Source organism: Elephas maximus, chromosome X, assembly GCF_024166365.1.
Source record: "Elephas maximus indicus isolate mEleMax1 chromosome X, mEleMax1 primary haplotype, whole genome shotgun sequence".
NCBI lineage: Eukaryota > Metazoa > Chordata > Mammalia > Proboscidea > Elephantidae > Elephas > Elephas maximus.
The window spans coordinates 115,242,148-115,262,159 of record NC_064846.1 but is presented as its reverse complement, the minus strand read 5'-3'; the positions used below and the strand labels follow the sequence as shown (position 1 = coordinate 115,262,159).

The 20,012-nt window shown below is 41.7% G+C and overlaps 1 protein-coding gene across 2 annotated transcripts in view; it reads right to left on the bottom strand.

Moving 5' to 3' along the window:
- Nucleotides 1–440: 440 nt before the first annotated feature.
- The window catches only part of SMC1A (structural maintenance of chromosomes 1A), a 47,720-nt gene continuing 28,148 nt past the window's right edge, over nucleotides 441–20,012 (bottom strand). For both annotated transcript variants that reach the window (XM_049872583.1, XM_049872585.1), the window contains 9 exons: nucleotides 17,839–17,984; nucleotides 17,595–17,748; nucleotides 16,455–16,565; nucleotides 6,238–6,394; nucleotides 5,674–5,828; nucleotides 5,399–5,550; nucleotides 3,770–3,839; nucleotides 3,361–3,471; nucleotides 441–2,935 (listed from right to left, as the gene is read on the bottom strand). In XM_049872583.1, coding sequence (XP_049728540.1) covers nucleotides 2,852–2,935; nucleotides 3,361–3,471; nucleotides 3,770–3,839; nucleotides 5,399–5,550; nucleotides 5,674–5,828; nucleotides 6,238–6,394; nucleotides 16,455–16,565; nucleotides 17,595–17,748; nucleotides 17,839–17,984 — 1,140 coding nt within the window. In that variant the 3' untranslated portion in view covers nucleotides 441–2,851. The remainder of the gene's footprint in view (nucleotides 2,936–3,360; nucleotides 3,472–3,769; nucleotides 3,840–5,398; nucleotides 5,551–5,673; nucleotides 5,829–6,237; nucleotides 6,395–16,454; nucleotides 16,566–17,594; nucleotides 17,749–17,838; nucleotides 17,985–20,012) is intronic.

Sequence of the window (20,012 nt, the reverse complement as noted above, 5' to 3'; positions counted from 1 at the left end):
TGAACTGGGGGACCTGGGTTCAAATCCAAGCCACTATCTGCTACCTGGATCACTCTTGCTGACTCACTTAACCTTTCTACCTTGCTACCTCTAGAGTGATGATCCAGGCACTAACTAAATTTCTTTAAACATATTTAATTTCTCTCTGCACTGCAAGGTAAGGTGCTCATTATTTCCTTTTATAGATGGCGAAACTGTGGCCCAAAGAGGTAAAATAACTTGCCCAAGTTTCTACAGCTAGGATTTGAACCAGATGTCCAAGTTGTGCTCTTCCATATAATCCAGCATTCCCCAAAGTATGGTACATGTAGCACTGGTAGTTATGTGACTTTTTTGGTTAAACACAGATGAATTTAGTTTGTTTTAAAAGCTATGCATTTTAATATGAATTAGAAAAATACATAATTAGCACATCGAACCTGTTGATTTCATGGATATCACTGCTTAGGATGAAACTAAAGTAGGTAACAATGCTAGGCTGAAGATAACCTCAGGAAAAATATTGAGTAAACAGAGGGGCAATTTGGAAGTATAAAAGAAAAAGAAATCAAAGACAAAAATATAAAAATCCTATGACTCTGCAATTCCACTTCTAGCTATTATCCCTACGTAAACTTTCACACATGTACTTTCACACATCTACAAGGATACTCCATGTAGCACTTTGTATTAGCAAAAACTGAAAACATGTTAATGTCTACCACAACAGAAATGGGTAAGTGAAATGTGGTACAGTCATACGTGTAGTACAGTCATATGACGGCAACCTATGCAGCCATCTACATGTAGCAACGTGCATAGCTCTCAAAAACATTAAGAAAGCAAGTTGCAGAACAATTCAGTATACCATTTCATCAAGCACACACAATGTTTTCAATGAATTCACACCTGTATGTAAAAGTATTAAAGTCTAGATGGATGTACAACAAACCTAACAGCAGTTAAGCATGAAGAGGGGGAAGGTATCAGGATTGAGAGCCGCAGTCAAAGGAGGCTAGCTTTATCTGTTTAACAATCTGATTTCTTAAAAGGAGAATGGATTCATGCATTACTTGGGTAATCAGAATTGACTTAACTTTTATAACACACAAAGACTCACAACAATCCTATAGGACAGAGTAGAACTGCCCCATAGTTTCCAAGGAGTGCTTGGTAGATTTGAACTGCTGACCTTTTGGTTAGCAGCCGTAGCCCTTGATCATTATACCACCAGAGTTTCCTATAGGGCCGCTGTGAGTTGGAATTGACTCGACAGCAGTAGGTAGGTTAACACAAAAATATACAGACTAAAATAAGCCAAAAGTCTGACAGTGTATGTTAATGAGTGAAGGCTGAACTCACCGCACCAGGCTTCGGTGCCCCTGCAAAGTCGCCGCAACTAACCAGATTATCTTGCAAAAGGAACCTCAGAGCACGTTATGCTGGGATGTGGCACAGGCTCTCTCTCCCCTACTTCCTCACAACCCACGTTGGGGCTCAGTAACTGTTACTACTGATGGCTGAAACTATAGGCTTCCTTAGGCCCTTCACTTACCAGGTAACCCTATCAGTGCTGTGGGACTTTCCCAGCAACCAGAGCATTCAGCAACTCCAAGATTTAAAAGCTCCTACTGTCCCTAACAGCCAGGATCAGAAATCCTCAGGGTCCAGGCATGAAAAGGTTTATACTCTGAGGAGTTAGCACCTAGTGAGCTCCAGGCATGGATAAGGCCTCCAGTGAGGAGCCTTACATCATTAAATCCTATGAGGTAGGTAATATTGTTAGACCCATTTTACAAATGAGGAAATCGAGGCACAGAAAGGTCAAATGACTTGCCCAAAGTCAAACAACTAGTAAGTGATAAAAAATGGGACTAGACCTGTAACTGTCTGTCCCTTGCTCTGCTCCTAGCGCCTGATTAAACCCTACCAATTTGTCAAGATTCCACTCAAATGTGAACTTCTCCAGGAAGCCTAAAGGTGATCTTCCTCTTCGAAAATACGATGTTCCCTTACATATGACATTCTACTAATCACAGTAATTCATGAGCCCATTTCATCTCCTTACTAAGACGGCAGCGATCACATCTGGTTCAGCTCTGTATTCCTAGCATACCAAAAAAAAAAAAAAAAAAACCAAACCCAGTGCTGTCAAGTTGATACCGACTCATAGCGACCCTATAGGACAAAGTAGAACTGCCCCATAGAGTCTCCAAGGAGCGCCTGGCAGATTCGAACTGACCCTTTGGTTAGCAGCTGTAGCACTTAACCACTACGCCACCAGAGTTTCCATTCCTAGCATAGAGCCTCACAAATAAGCGGGTGTTCAGTATGTGTTTGATGAATGAGTGAATTAATACATAAATGAATGAATGAATGAATGAATAAGGGCAGTTTCAGCTCTGAGGTGCCATCATCCTAAGCTCTCTTGGAATCAAATTCAGCCTAGGCTCCTTATAAAACAAGTCTCCAATATCTTTTATTATTTTGCAAACACACCCACATACACACGAGTACACACATATATCCACACACATATACCTATACACACAGTGGGCAAGGGGCCCATGATTATGGGTAATAGGGGGAGTGGACAGGAAGCAGGAAGTGGACAGACGGCCCTGTTCAACTCAGTTCAGTTCAGCTCAGTTCAGCACCTCCTTCTAGAGGCCAGGATGCTCCCTGTAGCTCAGGAACTTTTGGTCCAGACCTAACATCACCTCTGTTCCTCTTCATGCTTGATAGCAGTGCCTAAATTCCCATGACTATACCAAACACAGCCAGGAAGTAGGGGAAGGTGGGGAGCCAGATAGCCAACATTGGGAGAGGGGCAGCTGAGGGATCCAGACAGGATGGGAGGGCAGAACTGCTGCTACTGCTCATTGGGGTTGGGGTTGGCATCTGGGTACTTGGTGAGGTCGAAGGTCAGGACTTTGCTGATCACACAGTCCCCTTGCTGAAGGAGGAGGGAGAAAAAGAAAAACATAAGGAGAGAATTAAGAGGGGTCTAGCACCTCAGGACTGGGGACCTCAAACCCTCCTCCCTATATACCTGCCTAAAACCCAGGCAATGGGTCTCTCTGGGTGTGAGAGGATGTGCTTGGTCCCATATGTCTTCTATCCCTGCCTACCTCCACACTCACCTTTTCTCCACTGTCTGGCTGCCTCTACCTGGCCTTTCCACCTCTCCCCAAATGTAATGGCCCTGACCAGGTGGGCTGCCTAAGCCTCCAAGGCCGGGCTCCAACAAGCCCAGATGGCAGTTCAGGATATGATTCCCTATGCTCCCCGCCCCCCTTACCCCTCCACTGCCTTCTTCCCTTCCTGCCCTGGGGAATCAGCCAGAGAATGGGGCTGGCTCCTAAGCCAGGCCTGCCCTACCTCGGGATAGACTCCAATGAGGCTCTCAGCCTTGGTGTAGAACTCCTCCTTGAGAGAGATGACGATGGCCTGGAAGTTGCAAGTCGACTGCTCCTTGATGTAATTTGCCACCTGTGGGAGGGGCCGCTGGGTACTTAGCAGGGCTCAAGCCCTAACATTCCCCTGTCTTCCAGTCAGAACCAGTAGGCAGAGGCAGTGAGGTAGGGGGGTGGAGGGTAAGGAGAAGAGAGGCTAAGAGAAGGAGGCCGAGGCCACTGACAGTACCACAGCATGGATGACCCTGAGCCCAGCCTCCCAGGCATAGAGGGCAGGCAGCAGGAATGGCTAGGGCGCACTCAGGAGTTACTCCCTGAAACCCAGCCCCAGCCTGGGGGCCTCCCTCCCAGGCCCCCACTTTTCTTGCACCCACCTTGCCAATGTTGGTGTTATCCAGGGCAGCATCGATCTCATCCAGGACGAAGAAAGGGGCTGGCTTGTAGCTGGGAGGGAACCAGTAGGTGAGCTGACACTGAAGCAGGGGCAAGGAGGGGTGGGACAGCCCCAGGCCCCATCAAACAGGCCAGCTTCCCCCTCCACTTCTTCAGAAACTAAAAAACACAGGTCCTAATGTTGTGTGGAGCCCTGGTGGTGCTGTGATAAAGACCTCGGCTGCCAACCAAAGGTCAGCAGTTCAAATCTACCAGCCGCCCCTTGGAAACCCTGTGGGGCAGTTTTACTCTGTCCTATAGGGTCGCTATGAGTCGGAATCGACTCGATGGCAACGAGTTTGGTTTTTTTTTTAAATGTTGTCTGAGCCCCTAAAGGCCAATGAATCAACCAAGCCCTCCTCTGAACCCAGCCCTGTGCTCCAGGATCCTGTAGAAGAACCAGAACTGGGGAGAAAGTGCTCCTAGGTTCTGGCCAGACTGACCAAGCTGTCTAGAGTCCGCCCAGCACACCCTTCTCCATGCTGTCATATCTTCCTGCCTCAACACATGCTATACCCTCCGTTAAGAATGCCTGCTGGTCTCCCTGGCAAACTTCTATTTGGTCTTTATGTCTCTTACTCTTGAAAGCCTTCCCTGACCCACCCACGCCTTCCTCCACATTGGATTAACTGTCCCTCCTCTGTGCATCCACAGTGCCACTGCTCACCTCAGTAACAATACTTAGCACACTGTCTGTTTACACGCCTGGTTTCTGCTAGATTGTGAGCTCCTCCAGGACAGACACCATGTTCAACTCATCTATGCCTAATCCCTCCACAAGGTCTGGTACAGATCAACCCTCAAGAAATGCTTGCTGCTTGAGCATTATACTTTCTTAAGAACTATCTATATGGGATTGAAGTGACAACAGTAATTTGAAAGATTAGGTAGGAACTTTAGGAGGCAGTGAGTTTATGTTAATGGGGGAGGAACGACTCAGAAAAAGAAGGTGAGAATGGTTGTACAACTCTAAGAGTGTTATCAATGTCACTGAATTGTACACATAGAAACGGTTGAATTGGTGTATGGTTTGCTATATATGTTCTCAATCACAAAATAAAAATTTTAAAAATAAATAAAGCAATTTAGGTAGAAAAGAAAGAAATGCTTGCTGAATGATGCTGCATAATCAAACACTAAGTCGTGTGGGTCAGGCTCAAGTACTATGGGCATTTAGGAGGGGGAGGTCAGGGTATGCCACAGTGGTCAAAGAGGGCTTCCCAGAGAAAGGGGAGGGGAGAATAAAAAGTGTGAAGGGGTGGAAAGTGACAGTCAAGCTAGATTTGCATGGAAAGGGCTTATTAGACAGTAACCATGTGAGCAAAATCCTGGAGGTGGGACTGAATATATGTAAGGGCCAGTAAGGACATGCTGAGTGGATGAGGATGCATGGGGGACACAGGTCCAGGAAAACCAAGCCAGATACACTGCAGTAGGTAGAGAAACAGGGATGCAATCTAGTTTCCACTAGAACATCTTCACCTCTGAAGATCTCTCCATATCCTTGTGCCCAGAGCCTCTGGTAGCCTCAGTTCAGTCTCTCTGCCAACTGCTCTGGGGAGCAGCCTTACCTGTGGATGGCAAAGAGCAGGGCCAGAGCTGCCACTGTTTTCTCCCCCCCTGACAAGTTGTCCATAGGCCGGAAGCGTTTGCCAGGAGCTACGCAGTTATAGTTGATGCCATCCAAGTAGGGCTCCTCAGGGTTCTCAGGGCCCAGGAATGCCTGCGGGGGGGCAGATAGGTTAGGATCTGGATCTAGGGTCTAGATAGGAATGGCAACAGAAAGTCTTGAGGGAAGGGTAACTGAGAATGGCAGGAATTGGCTGAGTAAGGGGATCCAGCATACCTGGGCACTGCTGTTGCGGGACAGGGCCTTATAGATCTCATCAATGTTGGTGGCCACAGATTCAAAACAAGCATTGAAGCGGTCAAAGCGCTCCTTCTTGATCTGTTCAAATGCCTGCTTGGCCTTCTTGGCTCGCTTTCGGGCTGCCTCAAACTCTGCCACAAGGGAAAGACAGGCGACCCCTCAGTGCCCTGGCTCTGCCAGGGCTAGGGACCATACCCTGGCAAGAATGATCTGCAAATGACAATCTGCAGAGTAAGTACATTCCACGGAGGGACAGAAATGCCTGGAGAGGGTCCCAGGAAGAGGGTACCACAGGCCACATAAACATCGATTCCTCCCTGGACTCTATCAGCAACCAGCTGTGTCACCTTGGACACACACCTCATTTTCCCTCTCTGAACCACAGCAGTTTTCTGCTCTATAAAATAGGTGTTATGACCTCTACTGTTCAGGGGTATTAGGAGTTTTAAATAAGAAAGCATGTAAAAATGGGAGCGGTTGTAATATATAAGGACAGCCTCCTGCCCTCATCTCAGGTCCAAATAGAAGGGGGAACCTTACCATCTGAGGTCTCCTGGAACTTGTCTCGGACACTTTCCAGCTTTTCCATAGCCTTCATGTTGGGGGCAGCAATGCGTTGGAGTACACTCTGCTGCTCATTCAGCTTCTGCTGCAATGTGTTCATTTCCTGCTTGATCTCCTCCTCAGCCTGGGCATCCTGTAAGGCCCAATCCCCCACAGAGATGCTTTACTGAGTGGGCCCTGGGCACCTGCTCCCATGCAGTAAGCAGGTTCTTCCTTCCCAGCTCAGCTCCTCCCACCAGGTCCTGCCTTCAGTAGCGATTCCCACCATCCCTGGAAATTACAGGCTGCTGCTGCTCTCTCTCATCTCTAGCCCTTCTCCAGGTCCTGTCATGTCTTTTGTCTTTCAGGAGATGGTACCCCTCTCTGGCTCTCAGCCCTGGTCCTGAGCCAGCATCATCCCAGGATGACCTAGAGGCTTCCACACAAGCTGTTCTGGACTCCGCTTACAGCTCCACATTGAATAAGGCAGCTCACCTTTTCTGCTCAGACCGTTACAGTTGAGCAAATTCCACTTGAGTTTGGTTTTAGGTCTATGGATATTGCATATGCATGTCTGGGCCTGTGCCTTTCTGCCACTTTCAGTCAATAAATATTTACTGAATGCCTACTAAGGGCCAGGAACTGGGGAGCCTCATATCCAGTGAGCCATGGTTCCCATGCTCACGGAGCTCATGGTTCTAGCAGAGGCATGCATATAAGAAATCAGAATACTGCAAGATGAATGCTATAACAAAAATTAGCAGACAATGTTGGGTCAGCACACAAGAAAGGCACCTAACTCAGACCCTGGGGCCAGGGAAGGCTTCCAGGAACATGCCTATGCTAAGGTCGATAGGATGAATGGATGAAGACAGAGAGAAGGAACAGTGTTCTAGGCAGAAGGGAACATCACATGCAAATGTCAGGGGTTATCCTCACGGTTCACTCAAGGAATTTAAGCAATTCAATACGGTGATTGTGCGTCTCTCTGTGTATGTGACTGTGCATGTGCACAGTGTTCAGTGAGAGCACAGGAAGAGAAGAGGCTGGAGAGACAAGCAAAACACACACTATGAAGGGCCTTGTTAAGAGGTTTGGACTTTATCCCAAGGGAAGTGAGGGAGGTGTCCCTCAACAGTTTCAAGCACAGGAAGGGCATGAACAGATTAACATTTTAGAAAAACCCTCCTGAAGATCTCTACATACTGCTATAGAGTGGTCTCCAAAATATATTTTTAAGTGAAATACGAAAGGTATACAATAGTATGCTATGTTTAAGAAAGGAGTGGCAAGAATATGAATATATTTGTATTTTAAAATCACAAGAAAAAAGGATAATCAAAAAACCTAATTAAAATGGTTACCTATAGTGGAAGGTAAGGAACAAGGAAGGTGAAGGGGACAGCCAGGCTTGTCTTCATGTACCTTGTTCTCTACTTTCAGTTTTAGAACCATATGAAAACGTTATGTGATTATAAAACAAAACTAAATGAAAATGTGAAGACCACTGGGTAAAAAATTATTGGGGAACAGGACAGTCACACAATGTCAAAGAATTCATCCTAACAATTACTCACTAACTGCAAAGGTAAAAATGTACATTGAGAGTTGAGAGAGGTGGCAATGAACACCTTAACTAAGGGATCAAACTTAACATCACTACTAGTAGGACACCCTGACATTACGTGCTTCCTGATGTGGTGCAATACGAAGTATACAGCCTCACCAATGAAGTGTTCTTGCCCCAAAATATTTAACCTGAATCTATCAAGCCACTAGACTAGACCGAACTTCCCATTTACAGGAAATACAAGGAAGAGCAAGTTAAACAATTCTGTAAGGAAACCAACATACCCGTAATGTGGGACATTCTACAACTCATGTGGACTCTCCAGAAGGTCAATGTCATGGAAAAAAAAAAGTGAGGGGACAATTCTGTATTAAAAGAAACAAAAGAGACGAAATACCAAAAGCAATACATGAATCTTGACCAGATCATAGTTTAAAAAAAAAAAACTACCACAAATACACTTTTGGAACAACCAGGGAAATTTGAATATGGACATTATGGAATTAATAATAATTATTAATTTTATTGGATGTAATATGGAATTGTGGTTTTATAGGAGAATTCCTTGTTCTTAGCACACTGAAGTATTTTGGGCTGGAGTATCATGAGGTCTTCAACTACCTTCAAATGGCTCAGTAAAAACCAAAAAAAGTGCGTATGTAGTGGGGAAAGAGGCTCTTCCAATCCTTGTATTTCCTATAAATGGGAAGTTTGGTCTAATCTAAACCAAACCAAACCCAGTGCCGTCGAGTCAATTCCGACTCATAGCGACCCTATAGAACAGAGTAGAACTGCCCCATAGAGTTTTCAAGGAGTGCCTGGCAGATTTGAACTGCCGACCCATTGGTTAGTAGCTGTAGCACTTAACCACTACGCCACCACGGTTTCCTGGTCTAATCTAGAGGCTTGACAAATTCAGGTTAAGTATTTTGAAGCAAGAACACTTCACTGGCAATGCCGTGTGCTTCATATTGTACCACATCCGGAAGCACATATGTCAGGATGTGATGCTAAGTTTGATCTCTTAATGAAAGGGAAGGAAGAAGACAAGAAAGATGAGAGACAAAGCAAATGCAGTAAACTCATTCACTGGTGAGTCTAAGGCGAAAGCTATATGGGCATTCACTGTACCATTCTTTCAACTTTGTTGTAGGTTTGAAAATTTTCAAAATTAAATTTGAGGGGAAAAAAACAAATCAAAATGCTAAGAGAAATTCCTAAAAATTGGAAAAAATGAAACAAAGAAACCTAACTATATGCCAGTTTGGTTAAATATTAGAATTATTTTAAATTACTTTACAACATAGGAATGCACATGCCCAATGAAACATCAGCTTAATGTCAAAAAGAACCTCAAAGAAATCTTAAACATTATTCAATAATCAAATTGTTAGTGGTATCTTTTTTAAGATAAAATTTATAGTAAAATATATGTAAGAAAACATTTGTTATTTCAACCTTTTTATGTGTGCAATTCAGTAACATTTATTACATCAACCATGTGTGCAACCATCACCATTATCCATCTCCAAATTTTTTCATCACTCTTAACAGAAACCTGTTGCCTCTTAAGCAATCATTCCCTCTTTCCTCCTCTCCTGGTAACCACTTTGGTCTCTATGCACTTGCCTATTTTAGATATTTCATATAAGTGGGATCATACAATTTTTGTATCTGATTTCACTCAGCATGTTTTCAAGGTTCATCCATGTCATAGCATGTATTCAAACTTCATTTATCTTTATGGCTGAATAATATTCCACTATATGTATATAGAGGATCCCTGGTGGCGCAGTGGTTAAAGCATTCAGCTATTAACCTAAATGTCAGTGGTTCAAATCTACCAACGGCTCTGCAGGAGAAAGATGGGGCAGTCTGCTTCTGCAAAGATTTACAGCCTTGGAAAGCCTATGGGACAGTTCTACTCTGTCCTTTAGGGTCACTATAAGTCACAATCGACTTGACAGCAGTGGGTTTGGTTTGGCTATATATATGCCTCATTTTGTTTATCCATCCATCTGTTGATGGGCACTTGGATAATTTCCACCTTTTGTCTATTGTGAATAATGCTTTAATGAACAATGCTGTACAAGTGTCTGAGTCTCTGCTTTCAAGTCTTTTGCGTAGATCCCTAGCAGTGGAATTGCTGTCCCTGGGTGCTGCATACGGTTAACCTGCATGGCTGCTAAATGACAGGCTGGAGGTTTGCATACATTCAGAAGTGCCTTGGAAGAAGTCCTGGCAATCTACTTCTGAAAAATCAGCCATTGAAAATCCTGTGGAGCACAGTTCTACTCTGACACACATGGTATTGTCCACGAGTCAGAATCAACTTGATGGCAACTGGTTATGGAAGCAGTATCTTATTGTGATTTTCAAACTTCTATACATAGAGTAAGATAAAGTAAATACGTTATTATGTTAATGTTGTTAGGAACCAAGATTTACAGCAAGAGTAACTGGAGACTCAAACATACAATCAATGATGTTAAACTGTGAAAATTACAATTTCAATTCAAAGTATCAAAATGAACTCACGACGCATTTTCCTTTCGAAATAAAATATGTATTTCGTAGCCAAGTCTACTAAAAAGTTTTAGGAGCACTGACTAACTCTGCAGTCATGAGCACTATCGTATTCAGATGGCAGTCATTAAACAATCCCACTGAAAGAAGCCAGAGCTTTAGGTAAAATAGCTAAGTCTAGGTCTGAGGCAGAAAATGTAGAGGATGAGCCTGGACTATTAGATTATATCAGGAAGCAAGGAAAATATCAAAAATTACAAGGATTGTATCAAAATGATTCTGAAGACAACCTGAATAAGTTCCCACTGGCCAAAGATGGGACAACTTGAACACCAAAAAATTACCACAGCAGATTAAAACACACCAATTAACATTTATATCCGTAAGTTCGTAATTACACAAAAATAACTCAGTGGACAAATCTTAAGAATGCCAGGGAACCAACTCTTTAGTCTATAAACTGGTAAATAAAGGGAAAGAATCAAGCACAACATTTTGCCTTTCCTGTACAAACTGTGGAAACCCTGGTGGTGCAGTGGTTAAGAGCTAAGGCTACTAACCGAAATGTCTGTGGTTTGAATCCACCAAGCACTCCTCGGAAACTCTGTGGGGTCACTAAAGGGTTGCGATGAGTAGGAATCTACTCGATGGCAGTGGGTTTGCTTTTTTTTGGTATACAAACTGTACCTCAGGGTAATGAAACAATTGATGAGAGAAAGTATATATAGTATTCTAACTAATAAACAAAAAGAAGTGATAGAAGATCACCATTTTGCAACCCTTGAATTGCTGGATCTAGGCAATGACCATCGTGGCTGCTAAGCGCGCGCACACACACACACACACACACACACACACTATGTACCTCCTGATGGAAGTAACACCACCACCTATGAAGTAGCCTTGACCAAAACAAAAACCAAATCTGAATTCGATCAAGCCTCTGTCCAATATAATGACCACTAGCCACATGTGGCTAAGCATGTGAAATTCGGCTACTGTGACTGAGGAACTAAACTTTTATTAATTAATTTAAATTGAAAAAGTGATTCAGCTACTGGAAAACTTTTAGGTATATTTGGAACAACTTGGATATGGTGGCATAGTGGTTAAGAGCTATTAGCTGCTTACCAAAAGGTCAGCAGTTCAAATCTACCAGGCACTCCTTGAAAACCGTATGGGGCAGTTCTACTCTGTCCTATAGGGTTGCTATGAGTCGGAATTGACACCTACGGGTTTGGTTTTTCAGTTTTGAGAATGCAGATATTTTTCAATTGTAAATTTAAAAAAATCCAAATACAGATCAAGTATGTCTGATGAAAACTTAAGCATTCAAATTGAAATGTGCTGTAAAGTGTAAAACACATACTGGATTTTAAAGACTTAGTACCAATAAAGAGTGTTAAATATCTCATCGAGGAAGCCTTTCCCAGCATCTCCATAATGACATTAATCCTGGATCGTGCCACTGCCTAGTTTCATGTCTTTTTCTCCAACTTAATACAATCAGCACGTTTTGAGAACCTCCTGTTTGCCAGCTCCCTGGCTGAACACATATTAGAGGTAAACAGAAACACTGTTTACTTGTTAAAATAATATTCTTTGGGATATATTAGGCTTAACAAACTATAGCATTAAATTTAATTTCTTTTCACTTTTTTAAAAATGTGGCTACTATGAACTCCTGAAACTACTGCCCTGAGATAATTTCCAAACTTTAACCCAAAAATATCCCTGAAGTCTTCTTAAAGCCAAACAGTAGTTCAGTTTAACTAGTAAAAATGTCTGCCTTGAGCATTATATACTCTTGTAAGAACTATCTGTAATGGATCAAAGTGACAACAGCAACTTGAAAGATTACACAGGAAGCTTAGGGGCAGTGAGCTTATGTTAATGGAGGAGGAACAACTCAGAAAAGAGGGGTGAGAATGGTTGAACAACCCGAAGAATATAATCAGTGTCACTAAATGGTACCTGCAGAAACTGTTGAACTGGTGTACGTTTTGCTGTGTATATTCTCAACAATACACATTTTTTAAAAAAATGTGGCTACTAAAAAATATTACACACGTGCTTCATTTTATTTCTATTGAAAAGCACTGATCTATGCCTAACTACCCGCTTACAGGAACTATGAGGGAAAGCGGGTATTCCATTTTATTTTGGGGGAGTGTATTTTAAACATCACTGGGATATAACCAATACAGAATGTAGTAAATCCTACAGGACTAATGACCCAATTTCTTCAACAACAAAAAATACTGTGAAGAAAAATAAATATAGAGAGGAAGGGGAAATTACAGATTAAATGAGACTTATGAGCTGTATCAACCAATCACCACATCCATCAATCATTTATCTACATATTTATCAATCTATCTACCATATTTTTACACAAATAACATGTGCCTTCTATGTTTGTTTGCCAACCACGACTGCCCCCCTCCCCCAGAGGTATTTTTTGTAAGTGCTGCTACACTTTTCTGTTAAAAAAAAAAAAAAAAGGCATAGTGTGCTTAGGAAAATACCTTGCAGGGGGAAGGCAAGGCTGGCAAACAAATGTAGAGGGCACATGTTATTTGTGTAAAAATACAGTATCTGTCTATCTTACTTGGTTCCCAACTCAAACAAGCAAATTGTGTGTGTGTGTGTGTGTATATATGCATGCATGACATTCAGGGAAATGTGAATATTAATTACTATATTAAGGTACGATAATGGTATTACTTTTTCAAAGGATACTTATCTCTTTGGGAAATACATTCTGAAATATGAAATGATATGCTGCCCAGGATTTATTTTAAAATAACCAGGAGGGAAGGGGAATGGAGTATGTGGGGGTGCAGATGAAACAAGTTTGGTCATGAGTTGATTACTGCTGAAGGTGGTGATGGCTACATTAGGGACAATGTACTATTTTACTTTTGTGTATGAAATTTCCTATAATTAAGAACTAAAATTAGCAACAAAAATCAGCTTGAAGTGGCTCCCATTGGCCAAGGGTGGGACAATTTCAGCATCAAGAAGAAAAATGACTCTAACAGAGTGAAACATTCAAATACGTAAGGTTATAAGGAACAAAAAAAAATCCTCATTGGTCACCTTTAAAGTTACAAGGGTATATAACTCGTGACTCTGAAAGTTGGTAAATAAAAGCATTAAGTATTTATCCTACCTTTTCTGTACTAACTGTATTTCAAACAAAAAAAAAAAAAAAAAAACCAAACCCGTTGCCATCGAGTCAATCCTGACTCACAGCAACCCTATAAGACAGAGTAGAACTGCCCCATAGAGTTTCCAAGGAGCACCTGGAGGACTCAAACTGCCAACCTCTTGGTTAACAGCCATAGCACTTAACCACTACGTCACCAGGGTTTCCACTGTATTTCAAGGAATGGGAAATACAGTGGGAAAGTTCTTTTCAGAATTCCAACTAATGAAGGAGACGTGACAGAATTAGAAAATTACCACTTTGAAACCTTTCACAATGATCACCAATGGCTATTAAAATCAATTCGTGAAAGGCTGATAGGGAGCTTTATAAAGGATGGATAAGGTTAACACGTGAACCTAGTGATTGTGGTTTTTGGTTTTTCTAACGTTGCATTATGTAAATTTTCAAACATACACAAAAGTACGAAAAATAATATTATGAGCCCCCATGTACTCATTCAAACCCCAAAACTCACTGCGGTCAAGTCGATTCTGACTCATAGCGACCCCATAGGGCAGAGCAGAACTACCTCAAAGGGTTTCAAAGGATATAATCTTTACGGAAGCAGACTGCCACATCTTCCTCCCTTGGAGAGGCTGGTGGGTTCAAACTGCTGACCTTTCAGTTAACAGCTGAGTGCTTAACCACTTCAATTATCAATTCATGGCCAATACTGTACCATCTATACCTTCCAACTTCCTCCCTATACTCAATTACATTAAAGCAAATCCCAGACAGATCATTTCATCTGTAAATACTTCAGTATGTATCTCTACAACAGGGTTTCTGAACCTCGGCACTACTGACATTTTGGGCCAGATGATTTGTTTTTGTGGGGGGCTGTCCTGTGTATTTTTGGGGCGTTTAACAACATCCATGGTCTCTACCCACTAGACGCCACTATTAACACCATCTCAGCTGTGACAAGCAAAAATGTTTCCAGACTTTGCTAAAAGTCCCCAGGAGGCAAATTTCCATTCTCCCCGCCAACTGAAAAGCACTGTTCTAAAAGATAAGGACGTTAAAAAATATATATAATGACAATACCATTGCCACACCTAAAAATATTAACAGTAATTCCTTATCATCATAAAATATCTGGTCAGAGTTCAAATTGTCCTGTTTTAGAAAAATTTTTTACAGTTTTTTTCAAAATCTGTATCCAATAAGGCACATACACTGAAACTGGCTGCTGTCTCTTCAGTCTCATTTAGTTTATAGATTCTTCCTCTCTTTTTTCTTTGCAATGGATTCAAATGAGGTCCACACATTTTACAACTGGTTAATTTGTCTCTTTTAGCTTCTAACAGTCCCCTCCCTCTTTATTTTTTTTCTGCCCATTTATTTATGGAAGAAACCAGTTCTTTTATCCTTTAGAGTTTCCCACAGTCTGGATTTGGCTAACAGCATCCCTGTGCTTTTATTTAACATGCTCCTCTGGCACAGGTGTTTTCTTGTAATTGGTGGATCTAGCCGCTTGATGGGATTCATGTTTGAGTTTTTGTCAAGAATATTTCATAAGTAATGTTGAACACTGATTAATTTTAACATCACAGAGAGAGACAACTGATATCATTTATCTGTGGATGTGATGCAAAAGGAAGTTCACAAGTACACAGCACCATCTACGACATATTCCTAGAAAAAAATAATGAACTTGAATCCAATCAAACCCTAGATTTAACTACCAGTTTATAGAACAAAGGAACCCTGGTGGAGCAGTGGTTAAAGCACTTGGCTGTCAACCAAAAGGTCAGCGGTTCAAACCCACCAACAGCTCCATGGGAGAAAGATGTGGTAGTCAGCTTCAGTAAAGATTTACAGCCTTGGAAACCCTATGGGGCAGTTCTACTCTGTCCTAGAGGGTCACTATGAGTCGGAATTGACTTGACAGCAGTGGATTTGGTTTTTTGGTTACAGGAAATACTGGGGATAGAAGAACATGCTAAATAATGTCAGAAATGTGATCAGGAAATTCTACAGGACAGGTGACAAGAGTTTATTTCTTAAATAAATGGGAAGAAAAAAAGAGGGAGGGGAAAATGTTATAGACTAAAAGAGACATATCAACCCATTGTAACACATGGACCTCAGCTGAATCCCGATTTAAACAGAAACCTTTAGAAAAAAGTTTTCATGGGACTTCCATGGAAATCTAAACATTTGCCAAATATTACATGATATTATGGAGTTACTGTTAAAATTTTCTAGATCTGATATTGTGGTTATGTTTTTTTTTTTTTTAAAGAGTTCTTATAGTCTAAATGTTGAGGTAATTATGGATGAAATAATGTCTAGAATTTGCTTTAAAATAGTTCACTGGGGGAGGGAAGGGGTATAAGAAATGAAACTGACCATATGTTGCTAATTGTTAAAACTGGGTGATGGGTACCTGGGGTTCATTATATATTATCCTCTCTACTTCTACATATGTTTGACATTTTCATAATAAAAAAGTTTTAAAAAGATTAAGTCCCTGTGGCTTAATTTTTAGAATGAGGAGGTATGGATTATAAAGCACTAGAAACGATTGAGAAGCTCCTGCAGTATAGTCTATGTGAGGGATGAAAATGGCCCGAAATGGTAGAAACAGAAAAAAACAGACTTTATTAGACAGGAGCATGTTGTGTGTGTGTGTATATCCAGGCTTAAGGTATGTACACACATGGAAGGGGGGAAGGGGCAGGGACACAAGCAACTGAGAGTGGAGGTGGGAGATGTACATATGCCTTCGTGTGTATAATGGGGGAGACCCTAGGTCACAATTTAATCCTCCCTTCTTGCCAGCTCTCCCCTCTTTCCAGCCATGGTCTCCATAGGGCCCAGAGGGCTTGACTTTCTCTCTGGACAGCTAGGAAGATAGCTTCCCACCCCACATCTCCCACCCCTGTGACTGATTCTCACCTTCAGATCCTCACACAGGTCACCGTAGTCAATCTCGATGAGGGCCTCTCGTGCATAGATATTGGAAGTTCTCTGGGAACCACTCACTGAATCCTCCCCCTGGGAGCTACCCTGCAATGATGAGAGAGAGGGAGATTCTAACGAAGCAGACCAGCCATGAGAGTGCCTCTGGGGAGGGGAGATGCTGGGGGTTCCTTTGCAGCCTTCAATGTCTTTGAGAAAGCACCTTGCTAGAAAGCAATGTGGTAGATGGAAGAGCAGCTCTGAAGGTAGAAAGACCTTAGTTCAAAACTGGGTTCTACCACTAATAGTGTGATCCTAGACAAGTTATTCTCTCTGATCCCATGTTCCTTCACCAGTAATGTGCGGACAATGCCTGTCTGGCAGGGCTATAGTTAGGATGAGAGCTAATTATGTCATGTGCTACTATGATGCCTGGCACATTTCTGGTATTTAAAATATTTTATTAAACTAAACAGAAATGCTATTGGGAGGGGGAGTGAGAAAGACCTGGGAGACTAAGATACATGACCAGGTCTAAGACAATATATATGCAAACCTCCTCTCAGTTAACATTCCCCACCCCTTCACTACCAATCTTCACTTCCAATGGATACAATGCCTTGGCTCCCCTATTGGCTAGTGTCCCTCTCTTTCCTATAGCTAAGTTTCCTTACCGCTGCACATTGTTGATGTCCCCTACCTCACCCTCTCCTGGCCAACTTCCCTCAATGTAGCTATCAACCCTCAGGTCCCACCAGCTTCCTGTCTTCCTCTGCTCTTGCTCTTGGCTAACGTCCCTCAATTCCCACTTTGACATCCACCACCCAGTGAGGTTAACATAGCTCAAGTCCCTAAAGTTAATGAATGACCTCATTCTCTCCTGGCTTACTTCCCTCACCACCTGCCTCTCTACCCCCAATTCAACTTCCCTCTCACACCAAGCCTATTTATTGCCTTTCACCCCACCTGCCTTCATAACCTCACTTTGCTTTATTGTCCCTGCATCGCTCCTATGTCCCTCGCCATCCCCTGCCTATCACACTTCTCTCTCTCACCTGCCCCTCCTGGCCACTGTCATTTCTCAGCACTGGTTAATGTTGTTCATAGCCCACTTCCATCACCAGCAATAATTCTCACCTCTTCCTGACTAATATCGTCCATGGTGCCCTTAGACAGTGGCAACTTGATGTCCTGCATCTTGCAGGCCTGTAGCAGGTTGTGGCGGTCACTGCGCTTCTGTTCAAGTTTGGTCTCAATGGCTGTCACCTCCTTCTGTAAGTGGGTCATTTCCCTAAGAAGGTCCAGGGAGCTGGGTGAGACCCAAATCTGGCAGGCTGCCTGCTCTACCTATTCCTCCCACCCCGAACCTGAACCCACTCACTTGTTGGCACCTCCCAGTTTCTTACGAATCTCCTCCATCTCGTGATTCTTGTCATTCACTTCTGACTTCTTGGCCAGGTGCTGGTTCTTCAGGTCTTGTAGCTGGGCCATGGTCTCATCTATTATCTTCATGTGTCTCTGCTCCTCCTGGTCCCAGCAGGGGAACAGGACAAGAAGTGAAGGCTTTCCTCAACTCACCTTAGGATCTTCTCCCCTACCCCCACCCTTTTCGCCAGGCAATTTGCTGGAGCCTCTCTTCAATGAGCTCTGCTTCCACAAACCCCTAATCACCCCTCAAGCCTCTTTTATCTTTTTTGAAATTATTTGGTTGCCTTCCCCCACCCACCCCAATTATACAAGACGCTTGTTGTAGAAAAGTTCAAAGTATACAAAAAGTATAAAGCAGGGAGAAAAAAAATCACTAGTAATCCTACCACCCAGTGCTAACCAATTTACATTTTAGCATATTTCCTCCCAGCATTATTTATAGACAGCTTTACATAGTTCCCTCCCATATTATTTATAGACAGTTTTTACATAATTGGGACTAGACTGTAGTTAAAACTCTGTATTTCTTTTTTTAATTCTGACTTAATGTTATTTTTGAGCATTTTTCCACATCAAATACTGCCTGTCATGAGCAGTATAACAACATCCATGTTTTTAAAGAAGCACATATAAACAATACTGTATATTTTCTATGAGAACACATATACGAATGTAAAAGTATTTCATTAAGTATATACAAGGTCTTGAATACAAAATAAGCCAGGGTTGCCTCTGGGAAGAGAATAAGGGACTAGAATTGAGAGTGGTCAAAGGGGATTGTAGCCTTATAGTGTTCTGATTTTTTAAAAAGAGAATTTTTTCTTCTCATTTTGATCCTAAAAAGTCACATAAAAGGTACACACCTGCAAGTTACCCTAAGACGGTTCATAAGAAACAATCATATGCATATACAGAGGGAATGAAAATTGAAATGTGGCAAAATGTTAATGACTGATGAACCTTGGTGATGGATATATATCAGAGTTCTTTGTACTATTCTTGCTACTTCTAAGTTTAAAACTATTTCAAAATAAAAAGGGAAAAAGTCACACAAATATATTATTCTGGATCATCTAGATGTCCACCTAGTCCTAACCTGGATTTTACTCCCCAGGGTACTTAGCATTTAAGATCCCAGTGATACCAAATAGTAAACTTTAGGAGCCAAGAGTAATGAAACAAAGAGGCAAACAAAAAACAAACACAGGCAGACATAAAAGTCAAATGGTATGTTCAAACCAAGTGATGACCAAACCACTTTAGGAGGGGATGCTGTAAGGAACAAAGGTTTCATAGTAATTTAAAGAGAAAAGGTGTGGAAGAACTGAATTATCACATAGTACACAGTGGTATGGGCATGTTAAACTCAAAGGAACTGACTTGTAACAGTCAGTAGTATTTACACAGTGGTATGGGCATGTTAAACTCAAAGGAACTGACTTGTAACAGTCAGTAGTATAGTCGCACCGTGAAAAGTGATTCGATTTCAGCAAAACAACATCACCTGTTGCAGTGATTTAACATGGTTAATTTGAATTTTATTAGTTTTGCTAGTATTTAATGTGTAAGTTTGTCTTGGTTTTTGGTTAAGTGTTTGAAGTATATACATTTGTATATGTTTAAGTAACATTAAAAAAAATTTTTTTTTGAGCAAACACTGGGGATCTTAGGGAATATTTTTCCTTTAAATGGGGCCCATGTACTACTAAACTTTGAACAACACAAATACTTACATGAATGAAATTTATTAAATTTCTAATTCCCAAGGGGTATTGGTAATTTCCAATTTGGAACTAAATAATGCTTGCAATAAACATCACCCTATGTGCACAGAGCTTTGCCAGTATTTTGCGTTATTTCCTCAGGTATAACTGAGTATTCTGAATACTCTTGACCAAATACTGGTCTCATGCAGTATGGCCAGTATTGAGTATTATCTTTTTTTGAATTTAAATTAATATGATAGGAAACAAATTACATCTAATTGTTGCCTTAATTTGCATTTCTTTGATTACTCATAAGGCTAAATTATTTGTAACGTTTATGGACCATTTGAATCTTTTCTTGAACTGTCTGTGCCATTTACTTATTTTTTTTCCCCTTATTTCGGTCTTGATGTTTTTCTTA